This window comes from Poecilia formosa, unplaced genomic scaffold (assembly GCF_000485575.1).
Source record: "Poecilia formosa unplaced genomic scaffold, Poecilia_formosa-5.1.2 Scaffold584, whole genome shotgun sequence".
NCBI lineage: Eukaryota > Metazoa > Chordata > Actinopteri > Cyprinodontiformes > Poeciliidae > Poecilia > Poecilia formosa.
In genome coordinates, this window is record NW_006800523.1 from 90,518 (window position 1) to 108,815 (window position 18,298).

General features: G+C 38.6%; 1 protein-coding gene across 2 annotated transcripts in view; it reads right to left on the reverse strand.

Moving 5' to 3' along the window:
* The window catches only part of dyrk1b (dual-specificity tyrosine-(Y)-phosphorylation regulated kinase 1B), a 103,240-nt gene that overhangs the window by 57,151 nt on the left and 27,791 nt on the right, over positions 1 to 18,298 (reverse strand). Inside the window, exon 1 of one of the 2 annotated variants that reach the window (XM_007541048.2) lies at positions 14,953 to 16,954. The exons of the other annotated variant lie outside the window; for it this stretch is intronic. Coding sequence (XP_007541110.1) covers positions 14,953 to 15,055 — 103 coding nt within the window. The 5' untranslated portion in view covers positions 15,056 to 16,954. Of the gene's footprint in view, positions 1 to 14,952; positions 16,955 to 18,298 lie in introns of those variants that run through there. 2 annotated transcript variants of the gene reach the window in all.

Consider the following 18,298-nt stretch of genomic DNA (forward strand, 5'->3'; position numbering starts at 1 on the left):
AAAAAGGGGTCCTAGGATTGCGCCTTGGGGTACCCCACATGTGACCTTTGACCTCTCCGATGAGAAGTTTCCAATTGAAACAAAGAAATTAATAGTACTAATACATATATAAATAAGTAAAAAAATAAATGAGCATGCACATGTAAATATGTAAATCTATAAATCTATAAAAGAGTGCAGAGAAAATTAGATTTAAGTTTCTCGGACTTGGACATTGTAAAGTCTAATGTCTACAGGCAGGAATGATTTCCTGTGTCATAGTAGTGCTTGGATGGGAGACCACCGGTTAACACAAGCTCTGGAATCTTTCACTCTTCAACACAGGGGGAGCTGCAGTGCAGACTCAGGAGACTGCTCTCCGTTTAACTAATCAAAAACAAGTTAATAGAACTTCGGAGCGTGACATCACTGCTCTAGTCGGAGGGGTATCAGCGCCATCTTTGTTGCCACCAACAAAAACGACTGTCTCATAGACATTTTAGCTATGGCACAAACTTGCTGCGTTATTGGGTGTAATGTCCGATCACACTATTGAAACGGTAAAAAGATGTAAAACGGACTTTCGTTTCACTATTTTCCTGCTTGGAAACAACGCAAGGAGGCTAAGCTATCGGAGATAACAAAAAGAAGACAAATGTCCTGGTATCAGCGGTGACACGTCCTGATGTTACCTTCTCCAAAATCCCCAGATACCTACAAGTTTGCTCCAGACATTTCTATTCTGGTGAGTGTCTAAATTCGCTTTGTTGGTGTTGTGTCATAATTTATTTTGCTATGATTTTGTCCGGGTGTACTCATGATCAGTTTCTGTTGAGTTCATTTAAGTGGGTCAACCTTGTTTAGGTCGGGCTAATATTGTTTATAGCATAGTCCGAGTTTTGTCAGTGGACATCGAGGTTATTACATTATTGTGAAGTAAACTATTTTACTAGTGTTATCAGATTTATAGCTTTAATACCGATGTGATCTGATATGTCCTCTTAAAGGCAAACCGACGTATGAAATGGATGAGCTCAATCCTGACTGGGGTCCAGTGCTGAATATGGGTCACTTAGGTAAACGCCACAACATCGGACCGACATGGGCGTCAATTAAAGAGGCGATACAGCAAAACCATCAACAGGTTACTGAGATTGTTTTTATTATTTACCCCAGAAGAGGTAAATAATGAAAACACAGTTCCAGAGGCTGTAGAAGAGGAGCAAGTCGGAGAGGCTGAGGAGGAAACGCCAGGAGAGGAGCTCAGCAAGGCTGCAGGAATATGTGTACAGCTGGAAGTGGCTGTTTTCTCTCATTCAATAATTTCATGTGGTAAACATTCAGGAAACATTTGATTCAAGCACTTCAAGTTGCATGTAAACAGGTGAAGAAATTAATCACATTTAAAGTAAAATTTGATATTAGTAATACTAGTTAGGTTTGTTTCTTGGTTTAGATCAGTGTTTCTCCACCCTGGTCCTCACCGCCCCCCTGCTCTGCATGTTTTAGATGTGCCTCTATTCCAGAACAGCTGATTCAAATGATTGCATGACCATCAAGTCCTGCAGAAACCTGTTAATCACCCAGAGATACAATTCAGGTGTGGCAGAAGGGAAACACCTAAAACATGCAGGACCAGAGGTGAGGACCAGGGTTGAGGAGCACTGGTTTAGATCTTCACGTTACCTTTGTTATCCATCGTCTCCTGTTTCATTGTGTTTTGGATTTCCTTGTTTTCCCTGGATTTTGGATTTAGTTTATTTTGTTCATTAAAATAACATCCACATAAAGTACGTCCACTGCCTGCTGCGTTTGTGTCCACCGCCACACATCATGACACAAACCAGATGAAAGAGCCCATCTTTAAACATTTAATGTGTAATTAAACAATAAAGGTGACAAATTTTATGAAACAGACCACACTTTAATAAATATTTGTTGTATTTAACATATTTCAGGCAAGTAAACATGTAATGAAATAGATCCAGTCCTAGAATTTTATGTAATTGAATATTACAGGTTACAAATGTTCTTATCATCTGAGGTAATATATTTTATGAACTTTAAAAAAAATATAATTTTAAAATATAAATTTGGTTAAAAAATTAAAAAAAGGGTCAAAATGGAATAAAAATATGCCTCATCTATATAGTTTAGTAGAATAATTTCACAGATTTTGAGTTGATAGGTCTCATGACCTGGAAGCTATTTAAGAAAATACTAAAGAAATAGCTAAAAAAATATGAAAAGTGTTCAAATGTAATAAAGATGAGTGTGCCTCATTTATACAGTCTAGCAGAATAATTTCTCACAGATTTTAAGTTAATGGGGCACATGATTTGGAAGCTATTGAAGAAAACATTTAATATTATTTAAAATATTGAATATGACTTAAACATTTTATAGAGGATAGTGTGCCTCGTTTAACAGCATGACTTACCACTTTTTTGTATCAGTTGGTCACAAGACAAAGCATTTATTTACAGGAGTGTTTGGAAATTGACGGTCCCGATGTGAACCTCTGAGCGCTTCAGCAGGCATCGGTAGAGAACAGCTGGCCGAAAGTAGCGTTCATAAATCGGATCAACCTTGAGCTGAACGTCCCTTACTCCGCGCAGGGCGAATATCCAGTATCCAATTTGCAAAACAACTTCGCTGCGGTCAGTAATACAATGAAAACACCGGTGTTCTGACTAGTTTGTTTTGGTCTGTGGGCTGCAAACATGGCGCCGAGCGACGTAAACGTCACACGCTGTGACGTCAGCTCCAAAGCTCCATACCGTCCATGTCCTCTGAAACACGATAGGCTTTTCACTCCAAGCAGGTTTGACATACACATAAGTGTGCAACAAGCTACATAATAAACTAATCAGACTTTGGTGAATTTAATCCAGTCTATCAACTAAAACACCAGATCACCACATTTATGGTGAAAGTAGTCTTTCTTGTGAAACACGTACAGGGACAAACAAACTCTATTGTGTGCATTGTAAGAGTGCCGTCTTCTCTACATGCCATGGATTTAGAATGTACATTTAGGCAAGTTCTGATTATCAAAATGTTGTGATTGTAAATATGGTCACATAAGAAGCCTTTGCTTCTTATGTGCTGAAGTACAGCAGTCATTTTTCTGTTCTAGTGCGGGTGTTGCATCAAGCAGAAATGTGTATTTAAACATGTACATTTTATAGTTTAATTTCATATTTTGTGCAAATGGATCTGTCATACAAGTCTGTGGGTTTGCCTACAAAATACATTTTTACGGCAATTGGTTCAATACACTATTGACTGGAGAAAACACAAACTGCGGACAGTGCCACAGTTTGGTTATTTTTAGAAACCTTCTCACTGCTAATAAACTCCAGGGTTTCCCCCAGAAAACTCACTAAGCCCAGTGGTCAGCGCGCCAAGGCAATCCACCATGTTTTTGTATTAAAAATTATTATGCTGACAGGAAATGTATTTATATTGTTACTGGACGGACCTTGTTGACAATATACTTAAAACACACAATTATAGTCTTAAAAAGAGACAAAAAAATACAATTTAAATAAAAATACTTTTAGTTCGGCATTCTTTTGCCTGAAGCTATCTGACCACTGGCCCCTTCAGTCGAACAGTTCTTTTACAGTTGAATTTTCCTATTGGTTGCAACAAAACGACTTGGTACAATTTTGTCACTTTGAATATAAAAAGACAGCGTTCCCCTTTAAAACACCTTTGTTTTATCAAACAAAGGTGATAAACCCTTGATTTCAGGACATTCAATGTCAATCCACTGCGGTTCTCTTACATGGGATCAATGAAGTAGCAAGCTGATTCTGTACTATCAATTTGGTGACAGAGTACCCAGATGTAGGACGCATAGTGTCATTTGGGAACCATCTATCGTGACAACTGTTATGCTTTTTAGAAAACCAGCTGATTTGATAATTAGGCCCATAAGACACGGCTCTGCAGGGATGAAGTCAAGACCAGTTCTTTTAAGATAAAGACCGAAAGTTTAGAACTTCATCAAATATTTTCGGACATTGCTTTTTGTACACCACAAAACACAAAAATCAAAGCAAAAAAGATTAATTACTCAATCAAAACTACTACTTGTGATTTCACTAATAATGATCATATTAATTAAGTTATTAAATGCAGCCATACATTGATATGCATTCTCTAAACTGAATTAATCAGGTCCAGGTATTGTCCCCCCAAAAGGGTAACCAGCAACCAGCCTGTACAAGAGTCGGGCACCACCTGAACAACCCAGGCCCAGACACTGGCCCCATCCAGATACAGGGCCAGAAAGAGTCCACATGGTCCAAATGAGCCAGCCAATCAGAGCAGCCCCAGGATGAAACAGTCCCAACATGCCAACAAGCTCCCAACTCATCTCATTTCCATGGACCCACCATAGCACCACAAGCACCTACAAGGCCAACCCCAACCAGTAAAGCAAACACTGAACACACACTCACAAACACAGACGCCATGAATCTTCCATCCATAGGGGCCATCCCCACAGGAGAGCGCCAACCCCAACAAGCTGAAAAGAACACACCTGCACAGCGTGAGCACTGCACACAAGGCTCTGATTTAGAGAGATGAGCAAAATGCCAAGATCATTTCAAACAGCCTAACTTCACTCACTTACACACTTATGTCACATGCTCACACACCACACACACAATTTTACACACAATACATAGATACATTTTGGTAAAAGGTTTAATGACTAAACTTCTAGGCACTACAAATCTGGGACAAACTGCAAAACAGCCAAAACACTGAGTTCCTTTAAATCAAGGCCAAAAACTCACCTGTTTTTTTATAGTTGATTTTGAACCATATTAAATGGAACATTGATGATTCTGATGATGGCACTTGTTTTTTCACTGGTTTCTCAATTGTTAACTGCATTTTTTATACCTTTTTATTTTTGTTTTTTGATGTAAAGCACTTTACATCAAAAGTAAAGTGCTTTACTTTACTGCCTTTCTAAACAAGGCGGTTTAGAAATAAACTTGATTGATCGATCGATCGACTGATGATTGACTTTTCTTATGGCTAGACATTGGTTGGCATAAAACAGACTATTTTAGATAGCTTTATAACTTAATACCATTCTTGAATGACAAATGTCCCCTATGGAAACACACACACAACAAAAAATGAAGATATTCATCAACAAACAAGAAAAAACAAAACATCTTTTATACTAAAGAACAATTTTGAACAGATTTTCATCCATTCATGTAACTTTGCTCATGTCAAGTATAACCAGCATCTCATACTTTTGCTCAGTCAGTTCTCCAGATTAACAAGAGTCAAAAATTGCTTTCAGATTTTAAAGGTGAACAAACAAAACCCATCAAGTAAAGAGCACAGGTTAGTTTATTAATCTATAAAGAGGAAAATAAAGCTGAGGTATCTGCATCTAAAACACTCAGCAATGGATTGAATGTGCTGTATGGGTCAACACTATACCACTTTTATTTAGAAAGCACTCTAAAATTACCAGAGGTTAACACAGGGCTGTACATATACAAATGATAATAATAAAAACTGAACAAGGTGAACACAGACAATTTAACATAGACTAATTAAAATAACAATATTGTTTAGATAGAGATAACCTCTCAGGAAAAGGCTTCAGCAAATAAATATGTTTTAAGAATTTTCTTAAACCCAGAACGAGAAGAAGCCTGGCTGACAGGGTGGAGCCAGGCTGGCCCAATTCGGGCCAGCTGCAGCTAAAGTCTGGTCTCTTGTAGTTTCTGCCTGGATTTTGGTAGATTACGGAGCTGCTGGTTGGCAGACCTAAGGGAGGAGGGGGATTACATACAGTTAGTGTATGTAACTGTAGCAGTTCAGAAAGATAAAGGAGAAGGGGAGGCAGACCATTAGGAGACTTAAAAGCTAATAAAGAAAACAGATCCTGAAATGGACAGGTAACCAGTGAAGAAAATGAAAACCCCATGTTTCCTTAAGACATAATCTAGAAGAAGCAAGTACAAAGAGAAAAGTAGGGGGCCTAAAACTAAGTCCAGTGGGACCCCCACATTAATGAGAGACAGGAGAGGACATAAACGTAGAGTTTGACAGATATCATTTGCTGAACCAGAAAAGTTTGAGCTAATGTAAGGCATTGAGCCACTGGGTCAAAGGCAGGAATTCAATCTAGAAGCACAATGAGAACACCTGAATCAGCTGCTAAAAACACATTGTTCAAAACTAATAAAAGGGCAGATTATGTGCTACATAAAGCTATAAACCTCTAAAATACCACATCCTTCTAAAAATGCCATTAGTTATTTATGAACTATGTTTTTAAAGAGTTGTTGAGACAAAAGGAAGTTTAGAAATAGGTGTGTAACTTTCAGAAGTATCAGGACTGAGATACGGTTTCTTAAGTTGAGGCTAAATATAACTGACAGGATCAACACCAGAGGACAAGAGACTACTGACAACTGAATGTTCAACTGGCTCTACAATGAAGGAAAACCTGATCACCATCTCTTGGTTTTGGTAGATCAGCAGCACAAAGCAATTCTTCACATTGTAAAATGATCATATTGTCAGGAATGACTTTAAAAACAGACACTTCAAGGTTTCCACTGAGTATTTACCCAAATAGAAACTGACCTTTATACAATTCAATTTGAATCTGTGACAAAATCTCAGCCTATCAAGTCAAATAAAGAGAGACAGAGATGTATTGAGATGCTGCGGCATGCGAGACTAAAACGCAACAGCAATATTGTTGTTACGTTTTAATCATCTTTCAGTGGGTGGCAGTTAGCAAGCATATCTGTTGCTTAAATGACTGTGTAGAAAAACTTGATGGTAACAAACTGACCAGAAAAAGACAAGAACTCGTTTCCAGACAACCAAGTTTTCATCTGATTTAACGCTTACCTTTTCAAGTTCAAAAAACATTTTTTTAAATCCATTTCTTTAAGTGACAAAAATGTGAAAGAAGTCTTATTACTCTAAAAAGTGTTTTTGGGCTGCAGTTCATCTCATCTTATTTACATTAATTTCACTTAATTCTTTTGCTTTTGCTATGACATCTTACTTTTTTGTGTTCATTTAACTCAAAACTTACACTCTAAAAATAAAATAGTTGAACCAACTTAACTGAATTGCTTCCACAGGTAACAAGCAATTCAATTAAGTTTATCCAACTTAATTTATTAAGTTTAACCAATTCAATATATTACAATCATCCAACTCAATTTGTTAATTTTATTTAACAAATTGATTAAGTATGTTTAAGATAACAGATGTAAGTCAGTCTTACTCAAATCATTTATTTTCTTCTAATAAAAATTTAAAATCTCTTTGACTTAATTCTACAGAAAGTCAACTCAAACTTTTAATTAGCTCCAAACTAAATATTTTGGGCTGCAAACTTCTTAGTTTGCAGTCTAATACTCTATTTACAGTGTCCTCTAAATACACTCTAACTTAAAAGTTACAAATCTTTTCTGTAAATGACCTTTTTACTTTGACTTTACTTGAAATAATTAAGTTCGATACCATATTTGTATCCTACGTCTGATACAAATATTAGACGTAAGCTTGAGTCCCGCTTACCTGGGACTCAAGCTTCCCAGGTAAGCGACCGTGGCTCTGTGGGTAGCGTAGTCGTCTTGTGATCAGAAGGTTGTAGGTTCGATTGCAGCTTCCTCCTGTCACATGTCAATGTGACTCTGGTGTACATTGAGTGGTCAAATGACTGGAAAAGCTCTATTTAAGTTCAGTCCATTTACCATTTTTTGAAGTAAACTAACTGATTTGAGTAAGACTGACTTAAATCTGTTATCTTAAACATACTTAATAAAAACAAATTGAGTTGGATGATTATAATACTCATAATCACCAATGTGATGTGTTTTCTTTTATTTATTTTTTTGGTGTTTACACTGCCGGTGAAAGGTTTGTCTGAAATAAACTAAACTAAAAAAAATAAATAAATAATAATATGTTGAATTGGTTAAACTTAATAAATTAAGTTGGATAAACTTAATTGAATTGCTTGTAACCTATAGAAGCAATTCATTTAAGTTGGTTCAACTTTGCAGGAAATCATAAAGTGAATAAGTTAACATTTTTTGTAATATCAAAAGAGATGCATCTCCATATTTATTTTCATAATACATTGAAATCAGTTAATGCCATGTCTGAGTCTTAACAGCTAACCTCTCCTATCTTTAAGAAGAGATGGAGCAGACTGGACTTCTTAAGGAAGCCAAGATCCTTCAAGGTTTGCAGCAAGATGCTGCAGATCTTCTATCAGTCTGTTGTTGAGAGCGTCGTCTCTTCATCTGTCATCTGTTGGAGCAGCAGCATCAGAACCAGGGACATAAAAAGGCTCAACAACCTGATAAAGAAGGCTGGTTCTGTTCTGGTTCTGTTCTGGGGACGACTGGAGATGATGAGGCAAAGAAAGATTCGTCATAAAATCAAGAAAACTCTGGAAAACCCTGACCATCATCTTCATTAGACTGTCGTGGGTAAACAGAGCATCTTCAGTCAGAGGCTTCTTTACACATGGCGCATGGTTTTGAAGCCATTGCTTTGGATGGACCAACATCTTGTATCAAGCCTTTCTGTCATCTGCATGAATTCTATGAGAATTTGCCATTCCTTTCTCTCAGCCACCGGACAAACAAACTGACTCTAAACTGAGTAAGATTTCACTGCAAAAACCACCAATAACAATAGAAGCAACAGTAAGACTTGGGACATTACTGCTTATAAATACATATTTTAGTCTGCTACACCTTCAGGCTAACAGTGTTCTGCTAGTAGGGATGAGAACGATTTTTCTGCGTTCTATGATAACACCTGGTAAGTGACTGGGTTTTTTTTTGTTTTTTTTTTTTAATCCAACAAGCAAAACCAAAAAACTTAGAAAGTGAGGACAAATTCAATAAAACAGCTGTAAGACACTTTCACAAAAATACAATCACCATTTAAGTTCCTCAACTTCCAGAGGAAATTCATCCTCTGGTGAACTTTCCAGAGCCGGGGATTTAAATGTCAGTTTGTTGTCCATCACTGTGCAGGAACTTGTATTTGTGCACCTCATACACTACTAGACCATTAGTAATAACTGGAGAACGAGGGGCAGAAGTCTGTCCACATCATCATTGTCAATATTAATTAATGACTGACAACATTTAATTTTCCTTTGGAATCAAAAAAGTATTTTTGAATTAAATTGAACTGACTTACTTACTTATTTCTGAATTAATTACTTATTTCAAGCATTATCAACTCTCACTGAGTTAAGGCCCCCACATACTCGGATGCACTTCAGTCCGCCGGATGTCCGCGCAGATAAATTTTTATGACCGCGTACGCGTACTTTGTGTCTAATAAATGTGGGTCTAATAAAAATATGTTAGTGCTCAAAGCTTATTTTCAAAAGGCGATTTTAATTGGACAAACATCCTCTCCTCATATTGTAATTTACTGAATATAACTGTAAAAGTTAATGAGATGGAGATTATTCACGGAGTGGGGCTACCATTAATAAAATAACCAGGACCTGGAGGAGTTTCGTTACCTGGGACATTCATGGTAGGAGACGCTGTGCTCGAAGATATTCCCTCCACGAGTCACTTCATGTTGCTAAGCAACGTACAAACGCTTTACATTCATACAATTCAGTCGCATGCTGTGTGTTCTGTTTGAGGATGTTGGAGGTTCTTTGTACTTTTATTGTGATTAAAGCGCTGCACATGTTTCAACCGGCTCTGGAATCGTCCTTTTTTGTGAAATGTAACCACACTTTGGAGCGCCTCCGCCGCGACGCCATCTTCGATATTTTCTAAATCAAACTATTGAACGTATACAATACGTCATCACGCAAATACGTCTAACGCAATTTGAATCGATGAGTGTGAAATCGTTAGGCAGATGAACGATTCCAAGGAATTGAACAGAACCAGTTCTCGATTTTCCTTCGGCTAGGGCAACGAATGAAGCTAAAACAACATTAATAAGAATAATAATAATAATAACGCTGCATGTTTTAAATGGGCATTCTTCAGGTTAGCTTATAGAAAATCTCTAAACACTTTAAAAACAGACTGCACCAAAGTGCTGCACAATACCCTTCAAACCACAAAAACACATACGATTAAGACACAATACATTAACAGACAGGACAGGTAGATTGAACTTGATGCCTATGTTTGTTTGAGGCAACCAGGTATTTTGATTTTTTTTTTAGAGTTGACAGTATTCTGATAATTAAGAAAACAATTTTTCGAAATGTCAAAAAGAAACCTGCAACTTATCCTTATGTCGTCACCTCTCTGCTCGCCTGCAGTCTCACCTGAGAGCACACGTAGTTTCAACGAACCACGGCTCAGAAAATCTGTAGTTTTTTTGTTTTTTTTTCATGGTTTTAGAGGAACTGGAGTTCAAAGTGTTCCCCAGCAAGAAACGCCCTTCCCCCCACAAACACTAGCTAAGAGGTTGGATGTCAACTGCCATACCTCAGCACAGCAATAGTTAAAACAACCACTCCATAACTATGTCAGCTAAGATACATCTGCTAATGTTGATTGTATTTCGAACAATGTTCACATCAAAAACTTAAGATATTCTGACAATCAACCTGTGCCCAACTAAGCCAGCAGCACCTCAACAACAAGTGGCACACTTTCAAGAGATGGCTTGTCTGAGAGAGGAATAAAGGAAGCTAAACTTGTAAAATGTTAACTGATTAACAAATTAAAAACTATCTGCTCAGAATTTAGTTTTATCAAAGTTCCACACAGACCCATTTCACCAAATAAATCAAAATATTCAACGGTATATCAAAAACTTCTTTAAGTAGGGAAACTCAGAAGCAATTAGACAATGTGACAGAAAGTCATTTTGATCACCAAAGTCCAACATGTGGCTGGTCAAACTGAAGAAATATTGAATCTTTGTAAACATATGTTTCTAACCAGAAAAGCTCTTGGAAATAGAGAATGTTTACAGTTTGATGTGTATTGATGATTTTAACAATGGAACTAACATAATGCCTGTAAACTGGTTTTTGCAACTGTTTACTATATAATAATAAAAAGAATACATCTTATTTATAATATCCTTTATATCTTTAGATCTCAAAGGGCAAAAACAGAAACGAGCAAATCAGAAAAATAAGCTAAAAAAAACTTTACCTTTAAAAAATATCAAATAGCAATCCTGTTTTAAACTTTGCTCTTAGCAGTGGAGAGGACATTTGATTCTTTGTTTTGTCTGTTTAAGAGCAGAACTTTACTGATCTGGATGCTGCTTTAGGTACAGTCCACTGTTCTATCATTGTTTTCTCTTATTAACGCACAGAAAACAAAACTAGCTGGAGAACAAAAACGTGCAGCTGAATAAAAAACAAAAGGACCCAGAATGGAAGGATGGGTGAGTTGGTTTTACTCTTAATGAACCAAAGAGTTGCTTCCATTAGATCTGGCAACTATATTAGAAAAAATAAATAAAAAGAGTTAGTTATTTTGGCCAGAGATAAAATCTGTAAAATAATAGTTTGGAAGCACTCCATTTATTGCAATCTACAAAGTAAATCTGAGTAGATAGGGACAAGTGCATACATTTACCTTGATATACTATGGCTAATTTTCATATATTTGTCAAATATATTGGCTCTCTGCAACCTACTGCGTTTCCTTAGAGAAAAAACAGTTTTAGGCTACTCGAATAGTAATCTGAACTTGACTGCTATTCATGGGTGTTTTCTCAACATTGCTTTAGATATTTTACATGCATACAATTTTAAAAAATTCAAACATGTGCTCAAGCAAGTGTTGATGATAAAACCTTCTAAACTTCTATAACCAGACATCAACATCCTAATGCATGCTGAGAATAGCCCAGGTTTATTGACCCTACACAACTGACGCTCATGTTGTTTTTGACACCGTTTATCACTTCCTTGCAGTTATTCCTTTTTTACTTGATTTGAAATTGTGACAGTCAAACCAGATAATAAATGGATCCATTGTTCCTGTGATTTCTAGCTAAAGAGGCCAAACTGAAAGTAGACAATTGAGTCACACTTTCTAAATTTGCCACGAATACACCAATAGATCCATTTTTAAAAGGATTTCTGAAAATCCAAACTTTCCTCATCATAAACACTTATAGACACAGTAGACAACGTGCACACGCCTCACCTTGAAAACTGATTATGCTCATATGAACCGTTGTCAGAACAACAAAGGTTTCATGGAAGACAGCAGCATACAGGCTTTATGACCCCAGAAGGGTTTCATGGATCAGGGCCGGCCCAAGGCATAAACAATCTAAGCTGCCTCTTAGGGCCCCAGGGCCACTAAGGGGCTCCCTCAGTGGAGCTGATTGTTTTTGGTTTTTTTTAGTAATGATTTCTATGTCATTGTAATAATAAAAACACACAATTGTATTAAGTGGTGATTTTTTTACAGTAATATATATTTATTGTATGTAGAAGTAGAAATCATTTGTTTTGTGGACAAAATGAAATAATAAAGAATAAAGAGGGCCCCCTGGTGGCCACGGTATGTCATGCTTCACTGGTAATAAGAGCTACAATGTGCAGAGCGCATCCAAACGTCCAAAGCTCTGTGGAAGATAAGTTAGCAAAATAATGTCGGAAAAATAGACTAATTCATCAGGGAGAGAGAAAAGAAAGACGAAGATAGAAAAAGAGCCCATGTAAAGGTTTGTTTTAATGTGTCTTGGTAATGTAATATTTATCAAAAAGATTTGTTGAGCTGCAAAAAGAAACTTAGCTTGGTAGCGACCTTGAGCGGTCCAGTTCAACAGTCAAAAGATAACTAGGATCAATTGGAATGTATGTGTGATTGCATTGAAATAAATGTTGTAAAGTGCCTTGAGATCACACGTTGTGAATTAGTGATATATAAATAAACTGAATTGAATTGAACAGTTTGTCTGTTAGATGCTGGAGGAAGATGTGGCCTTAACTAAAGGAGAAGAAAATTAACATGAGAAAAACTGCTTCAGTGAACATGAAGTACCAAAGAACAAGTCCATCATTACTGTGAGGTCATGGCCATGAACACCAGGACCCAGTGCTACAGAGCAGGATCAGCAGCTTCAGGTTCAGTGTTGTATGACAAAGCTGCTTCAGTTCCTACCTGGGTAGGACTCCTTGCTAATCTATGCTGGAAACCCAACCAGAGGAGCAGGTTTAGAGATTTTAGGTCAAATCTCTAAACCTAGAGAGTTTGACCTAAAACCATGAAAAAAACTGCCTCTAAACTAATCTCTGTACACAGAGAGAAAACTGAAGATAAACCAGCCGTGTGAACTTCTTTCACTAGAGAAACCTGGCTAGTGACGTGTCAGCTAGCCAGATAGCCATCCTCTCCATTCTGCTTTATATTATATCTCGTGATGCACCAGTAGGAACATTTGTTCTGGTATCGATATCCAATATTAACATAGTTATTGCTGATAACTGATATATATTTATACTTCCCTACTGTTTCAACACCATGAAAAAATAAGCACACTACTGACATCTCTTTCAATTAAACACCTCCCAGTTCAGAGCTGCATCAATGTCACCATCACTTCCCAAACAGACGCCACATGGCCAATCATGCAGCAGGGTTACAGAATCAGAGGGGCGAGTCCTACCAGAAGGACCCGAGGGATTTCATGGAGGGAAAACCATGAACAGCGTTTGACTCTGCATCACATTCAGTGCTCTAAAAACAAGCAGACTTGTTGAGTGCTATCCTCAGCAAGTTGTTGTCTGTGTCCTCCAGTGATCAACTCAATGCTCAGATGAGACAGGAAGTGGAGGATGATACAATGTCTCATCTCTACACAAAAGCAGGCAGTGCTGCAGCAGCTGCTGCCTTTGCTCTTTAATATGTCACACACTTTCTGGAATTCTCTGTTAATGTTAATGGATTGATTTCTGCTAAAGACAAATGCTGGACCTGCTTCATACTAAAAGGTCCAGTTCACAGTTTTTACAACAAAAATTAAAATAAAAAATGAAAAAAAAAATAATTGCACCTCATTATTCCATAAGATAGTACTAAACTTGACCTAATTCTGTTTATATTTCTGCAGGGGAGCTGAAATTCTTTCTTTTTCTAGTAAAACCTTAAAGGTTGCACAGCCATTGTGAGAACCAGAGCTCATCACCTGTTGAAGGTGTGATCATTAGCACAGCAAGCTGTTTAGAAAGCGCCTCTTTAATGTTTGTGAGATGTGACACAGCCTGGTTGTCACTTCTTTAAGAATATTTACTGAACTCAACATTTTAAATGAGCCTTACATTATCTTTCTCTGTGGCTCATTAAAACAGTCTGATTCTTTGATTATTTACAAGATTCAAATCTGCTCAGCAGAAAGACTATTGGTGTGATGTGTGGTTGTACAGTATGCTTTAACTGGAGAAGATGCAGACATCCATGTCATGTTTACACACCTTTGGGTTTTGATCAACTACTTGTCCTTTCTGATGGTTAAATTGCATTGATATGAACATTTCTTGTGACAGATTTATAATATTCACAAATAATTGAAAGGTAACCAAGCAAAGAAGCATAGTCACACAAATCCACTCACTAACTGCATTACTTAGTAGACCTCCCAACCCCCAAACACACACACACACACACACACACACACACACACACAGATCCAGATATACCTGATCAAGATGCACAATGTGGAAAGCTAACTTGTTTGACCTTAAGGGATCAACTTCCTTGCAATATTAAAACACACACACACTACACATCAGTGACACACACTACATACACACACTACGACAGTCACACATTCACTCTATCCAGCCTATGCTCAGAAAAAGAACAGTTCCTCAGTAACATTCAAACACAAGGCGGGACTCAAAGAAACCCCGGCATGATGGCACAGAATGAACATGGTGTCAGTCACTCGGGTTGTGTTACTTGTGTGTGTACTAACTTTTGTTGTTACGAAGCAGAGTAGAGGTGATCCAAGGCTCTGATTGGACCATCCTGCATGAAGGTACAGTCTTGTCGTCCACTGATGATGACGTGACAACCATGGAAAAACTTGGCAAATGTTCAATCCAGATGAGAAATACTGTCAGTGGAAATGCTCTGACTGACAGACAGGACTTGGAGGGTAGAGTCAGTCTTCCAATCCCAGAGTTCACTTCAACACTTCACATCCAACTAAACATCTCAAGCTTGAAATGGTGGGAAACTGTCCAACCAGTCCAAAGGCACCTTCTTCTCTGGCTTGTTTTTCTCCTCTCCCGGTTTGCTTGTGACTTATTTGTAAGGCAACCAACAGGTGTACAGGCAGCTTGTCTCTCTGAAGTAAAAATATAAAGGATGTAATCTCTGTTTTATGTGGATTTACACTATAGATATAGATCTCTCACTCTACTTATATATTGTTTCTCTGTGGATTTGGGAACTATAGGGAAATAAAATATTTGGCTTGTAGGTTTAGCTTTTTGTGGTGGAGTCGGCAGTTTCATGCATTCTGTCTGCAGGCTGGAGCTTCCAGATCGCTGGTGTCTATCAGGTAGTCAGGAAAACAAAGTTCTGTTATTCTAGTGTGATTAAGAGTTAGAGCAAACAAGAGATAAAGGCATAGTCTTTAGTTGCTTCTGATATGTTCGCTTAGTCCAGGTTAGCACCCAGCATAGTTCATTTTTAATTTTAGTTTTGTTTCAATCCAGAGGAGGCATTACGTGACCGTGAAGCCTTAGGCTATAGAATAAAACTTCTCTAGAACTCTCAAATTACCAAGGCTACATGGTCACTAGGTTTCCATAGAAAAACTGACCAATGGTAGAAATTTGGGATAAACTTTTGCAGATTTTTCTTTCTTTCTTTTAAGACATTGACTTGCTTTAGGTTTGGCTAGTGCTATCCAGGCTTGCCCTGCATTTTGCCAGACGGGCTGAGCGAGCAAGTGCAATAGGTTTTGGAAGAGAAAAGGGTAAGGGGGAGTCAGGTTTCCTGCTGCCTGCTTTTACCCCATCACTTACGCTAAAAATAGCTCTGATTACTGGGACTTTCTGGGAGACTAGTCACTGGACAGAGCTGTTACCGATTTGATTAATCCGCTGACCCAACCAGTCCTGCGGTGCTGCTTCCACAAATCCCGCTTCAAGAGAGCTTCGTATGTGTGTGTGTGTGTGTGTGTGTGTGTGTGCGCGCGCGCGCGTCAGTTCACTCAGATCTCATTCACACATTCAAACTCTGCGCCAAAACCCAGAAATAATGTAGTCTCCAAAACTGCACGGAAGGTTGCTGTGAACGACGGTTGCATAAACACAAACAAAGCAAACCGATGCAACTTGTTGCTGATACAGAGAAAGGTCGAAAAGTTCTCCCGACTTCCACTGTCACGATCCTCATGAAAGACGTGTCGCACACAGTACTCCTATTCCAGGATAGATGAGTCGACCAGAGATCGGGAATCAAAAGTTGAATTCCAGTATACTGGTTTGTGCCGTAATGTTCCGCTGCGCTGCGCCGCTGAACTCCGCCGCTATTTTCAGTTCACCAAAAAAACAAAATAAACAAAAAAGAAGAAGAAGAAAAGAAAAAGATCACACAAATCCACAAGAAACTCACGATTTGAGGTAATCACGCGCATGTAAATTCACAAAGAAATGTCAGAGCTGCCATAAGGGGGACAAAAGAAACCAAATCCGGAGTTCCTGAGCTTTCTGTCCAGCGCGTCAGAGAGCCTCTTTATGGGCCTCCTTCTGTCAAACCCCGCGGTCTTCCTCGCACTTAGTGCCCGCACATGTCTGTTTCTCTGAACGGAGGCGGTTACTTTATTCCCTCGAGGTGGAAACCATCACAAGGGCGATTTGGAGTCATGCTTCTCGCCCGTTTCCCATACCCTGCTCCGCTGTAGTCGGAATCTGTGCTCCTCTGCCATCCGGCTCCCCCACCCTGCTAAAGGACTGAACCACTGGCCGCAGCAGGGGTCGGAGCCCCACTACATGAAGCAGCTTCATTGAACACTCATGTCACATCGACGAGCACAGACACCAAAGAAAAAGTAACGATAATAACAAAATCATCACACAAAATTGAATACTAATGCTAATAGGAGGAAATGAAGCGACATGGACACCGAAGCTAAGGGAGGTATGGCCCCATCTGGCTGCAGTAGTCCGCTCCAAGCAAACCTCTCCCGTTCTCTCCATTTATAGTAACAGCGGGATAAATATACTGGAACTTTATATACAAGCATGCATAGACGACCTCTTTCCTCACACTCTAAACAATCATCAAACCGTCTCTGAGGAGAGTCTGCAAACGATGATTTCATCTTAATATTCTGTATTGCTGTTGTCTGGAGAGTTTGCTTTTTGTTTAGAATAGACACATTAAAAAGTTTTGAATTACAAATGTGTTGTTGCCTGCTGTGTATGAATGCTTCTGTAACCTGAACCCTCCGCCCTCCCTTTTGCAAACACATGTATGTTACTGAGACTGGCGTTTTTATGTTAATCCCTCTCAAAAGGACCAATGCTAGCCAAAAATGACAAGCAAAATGAATTATTGCGTCCACGTGGCCAACAGCGTTTCACTTTGTTTAGTTTTTCAAAGGACTTTAAACTTCCATGTAGTCGGTGAGATACAGCCTCTACCTTCAATCACCACGCATCCTCCCATGGCCCTGTTGCTACCCGGCGGTAAGGCAACTCCTGCCCAATTGGCTGCAAACAGTCCCATCCCTTACTGTAATTGGGTAATGGCAAGGTTTGTGGGAGGAGCTCCTAGCTCAGTTCTCCATGTCTGTTTTAACGGCGCGAGTCAGGAGCGACGCGGAAATAGTTTGAAGATGTTAGGTAGAAATGGAAAGAAGGACGTGGAGACAGAGCGGGTGGGGCTGGAGATTGAGCCAGCGAGTGGGAGAGCGCAAGGAAAAAAGCTTCCTTAAGCACATGCTCCTGAGTGACTCTACAGCTCAGATGTTTGACTTCTCCTCGCCAACCAGCCAAAGCTAGTTGTTACTGTTGCTATCCGAGCATTCCATCTAAATCAGGCACAATGCTGCCTGGGAACAGCTCAGCGGTGTCATAAACCAGCTGACAACTCCTTAAAGCAACACTCACCCCTAACTGTAACTCAGGATCCGCTCAGAAACAAATATCTGACTGTGAGAACCAGGCTTGTTTTTCTCAGGAATGTGCTGTTGATCAACAAATTTACTAAGTTAATTTCTTATCATACCCTACTGTGAAAAATAATTCAACCCATGACACTAAAGAAGCATTTAGCTCAGCTAAATCTTTTTTATTGCTTTTATT